Genomic DNA, 3,547 nt, shown 5'->3' on the forward strand with positions numbered 1-3,547 from the left:
GATGGCGTCTCTTCCTCTCCATACCTGCCATGCTGGGAGTCAGGGCAGGATGGCGTCTCTTCCTCTCCATACCTGCCATGCTGGGAGTCAGGGCAGGATGGCGTCTCTTCCTCTCCATACCTGCCATGCTGGGAGTCAGGGCAGGATGGCGTCTCTTCCTCTCCATACCTGCCATGCTGGGAGTCAGGGCAGGATGGCGTCTCTTCCTCTCCATACCTGCCATGCTGGGAGTCAGGGCAGGATGGCGTCTCTTCCTCTCCATACCTGCCATGCTGGGAGTCAGGGCAGGATGGCGTCTCTTCCTCTCCATACCTGCCATGCTGGGAGTCAGGGCAGGATGGCGTCTCTTCCTCTCCATACCTGCCATGCTGGGAGTCAGGGCAGGATGGCGTCTCTTCCTCTCCATACCTGCCATGCTGGGAGTCAGGGCAGGATGGCGTCTCTTCCTCTCCACTGTCAGTCAGCCGAGGAGGTGGAGATGGGTGAGCTTGCTGGCCTCTGTAGCAGTCGTCTTAAGGAGGGTTGAAGAAGAATTCTCGTGGAAAGATGACCTGGAATCAGGACCTGGCATCCTCACCCCGGGGTCTATCCCTTACATTTGACAACCTTTATTAACTGAAGGGGTTGAATTAGACAATCCATGGGGTCCATTGTGCTCAGACACTCAGTCGTGACCGACTCTTTGAAGCTCCATGGACTGTAGCCAGCCAGACTCCTCTGTCCATGGGATATTTCAGGCAAGAATACCAGAATGGGGTGCCATTTCCTCCCCCAGGGGATCTTCCCGACCCAAGGATCAAACCTGCGTCTTTTGCATCTCCTGAGTTGGCAGGTGTCTTCTTTACCACTAGTGCCACCTGGGAAGCCCCAAGGTCCGTTAGAACTCTGGTATTTTGCTGTTCCATTTTGACCAGAACCCGGTGAGCCTTGAATAGTTTCACAGGAAGAAGTTCTGTACTATGTTTTCCTGTAAATCTAAACCCAAGGTTGTAAACTGGTGGTCAGCCCTGCCGTATAAGTGTGTTTTGTTTACACTCCCTAGTGGTTTTTCCTTTCCTTTGTCTTTTTTCCCCCCTAATTAGTTGTCAACACATAAAAAAGGGAGATTTCTCTAAATAATCTCTGGCTTGTCTTAAAATTTTTGGACCTGTCAACACCTGGCCCTCGTTCTGACATAGCAACCGCTTCCAGATGGGGCATGCACTGCTGGGTTCCCCAGGCCCACCTGGCCCACCTCCCTTCCCTGGAGTTTGCAACCTCTTTTTTAAATGCTCTCCATCTTCTCCTGATCACGGGGGACAATAATGTTTGTAAAGGGCAGCCTATCCTAGCTTTCTCTGCTACTTGCACTGGCTGCAGGAGGGCGGGTTTGTATGGCCATGTGAGCTGTTGGGATGCCTTGTGGCTCGTTCATGAGCAGAGGTTGGGAGGAGAGAGAGAAGCTGAAAAGCTTATCACAGTTCTGAGATGCTCCCTACCATTCCACCTGCATTACAGATGTGCAGAAGGTGTGTGGTGACGGGAGGTCGGGGTGGGGAGTGCTGCCACATGAACATCCACATGCATCAGGGAGCCATGAGACCAAAAGAGCAAAGCGGCTTTGGGAATTCTCAAATGTCTTTTCCCCTCTTCTTCCTACCCTTCTTGTTAGGTCCATGCCACAAAGGACGAGCAGGTGGCTGCTGTACCCAGCTGGGCTCCCTGTCAGCCCTGAAGCATGCAGTCCTCGGGCTCTACCTGCTGGTCTTTCTGATTCTCGTGGGCATCTTCATCTTAGCAGGTAAGAGCATCTTTTGCCACCCTGGCCTTTAAGGAAGTGAGCAAGAGGTGAGAGCGGATGGGAAATGGGGAGTGGGAGCCTCTGCTGTTCATTCCCACAGTCAGGAGTCCAAACACTGCCCTTGTTACCATGGAAACCACAAAGGAAGAAGCTGGCTGGTCTTTCTGACCAGGCATGATCCCGAGCAGCATTGCTTATGTCATGTTGGGTGAGTTGGATGTGAGGGTGAGAAATCTCCAAGTCCCAGAGCAGAGACCTAGCCACTCTTAAGAGGCTTCTGCCTTGTCCTGACTCATCGTGTTGACATTGCGCATTACCCTGGGCCTCCCCGGAGCTCTGTGCTGTGGTTTGTACTGAGCAGGCTGGTTCCCCTGTCCTGGGATATGATGGAAATAGTTACAAGACACTTCATTGCTGAGGTTAACCAGGGTTGTGGTCAACTTGCTGCCCCTCTGTGATTCCTGGGGGTGGGATGAATTTGCCCCAGGTCAGCCGGGCTCTTCTCCCCAGTTTCTGCTTATAGAATAGGCTGGTGATGGTCTGGATTTTGGTCCACCTTCTCTAACCAGGAAGAAGCAGAGCTCATGGACTCAGGAAGGGATCAGGTGGAGGATCTCATACTTTGAGCATCCCAGCTCACACACAGGTCATCCCACTGTGATGGAGATGATGGGACACAGGCACGGAGGCCATGGTGGTCTCTCCTGACTCCCACCCAGAGGGAGGGATGCTCAATTCCCACCTATCTCTATGGAGATATGAAAGGCTTGACAAAGTGAGGCCAAGGCATCAGCTCATTTCGGCATCATTCATCCTACGTGAGTGCCTACTTTGTGTCAGATTCCATGCTAGGATCGGAGACACTGATAAATAAGACCCAGGGGCTCCCCTCCAGGAGGTCCCAGTCTAGGGGACAAGGCAGGAGCACAGAGGCAGAGTCCTGTCTCAGGGCCGAATGCAACAGGGACTATGATGGTGCCTGTGACATTGACACACAAGTGCTATGGTGATCCAGTGGATATGCAGACAGAGGAAGTGAGGGTGTTGCATGGAGATCCTGGTGGGGAGTGTGTGGGGGGTTAGTCAAAGAAAGTCTTCTGACAACGCAGAGCTGACTTGGAGTGCTGGGTGGAGTCCTTGACTTAATTCTTAATTCCTGCCCTTACCTCTGGGGCAGGAAAAGGGAGATTAAACCCTTGCAGATGACCCCTCAGGAGCGACCCCTGGTCTTGTGTCACCTTCTGTCAATGAGTCTAATCACTTGGACCCTGTGCTGGGATATTCAGTGCTGCCTTTGCCCTCAGATTTCCACACTTGGAGCAGAGGGTATCACTAGGGGTGGTATCTGTCTCATCAACCATCAACTTTGACCTGGGGGGAGCAGCCAAGACCAACAATGAAAGAAACTTATGATTCATCCCAGGGACCAAGAGATGATGTCCAGCCAAAGGGTTTTCTTTTTTTTTTTGCACATGTTCTTGGGCTGCTCAGTGAGAGATTGGGATCTGGGTTTTGTGGGCTTGGCAGCCATGACCATAACAAATTTCCAGAATTTTTGGAAAGTGTTTCAGCGCAGCAGGAAAGCTGAGCTATGTTGTTACAACTACTCGGCTGAGTGAGAATTTTTAGGTGATGGAAGAGGGTCTAGAGGTGAGACCCAGGCTGGTGGGGACCCTGGGGCAGGTCCCTGGAAGGCCTGGGAGGCCTGGAAGGGCATCACCTCTTGGGCAGCGAAGGGTTGCTGGGGAATGAAGTTTCCCTTCTGGT

General features: G+C 52.4%; 1 protein-coding gene across 1 annotated transcript in view; it reads left to right on the forward strand.

Annotated features, from left to right (window-relative positions):
* Positions 1-3,547, forward strand: part of SCARA5 (scavenger receptor class A, member 5) — a 133,962-nt gene that overhangs the window by 30,329 nt on the left and 100,086 nt on the right. Inside the window, exon 3 of the mRNA XM_010839607.1 lies at positions 1,652-1,780. Within this exon, the coding sequence (XP_010837909.1) occupies positions 1,652-1,780 (129 nt within the window). The remainder of the gene's footprint in view (positions 1-1,651; positions 1,781-3,547) is intronic.

Source organism: Bison bison, unplaced genomic scaffold (assembly GCF_000754665.1).
Source record: "Bison bison bison isolate TAMUID 2011002044 unplaced genomic scaffold, Bison_UMD1.0 scf7180017864123, whole genome shotgun sequence".
In the NCBI taxonomy this organism is placed as follows: domain Eukaryota; kingdom Metazoa; phylum Chordata; class Mammalia; order Artiodactyla; family Bovidae; genus Bison; species Bison bison.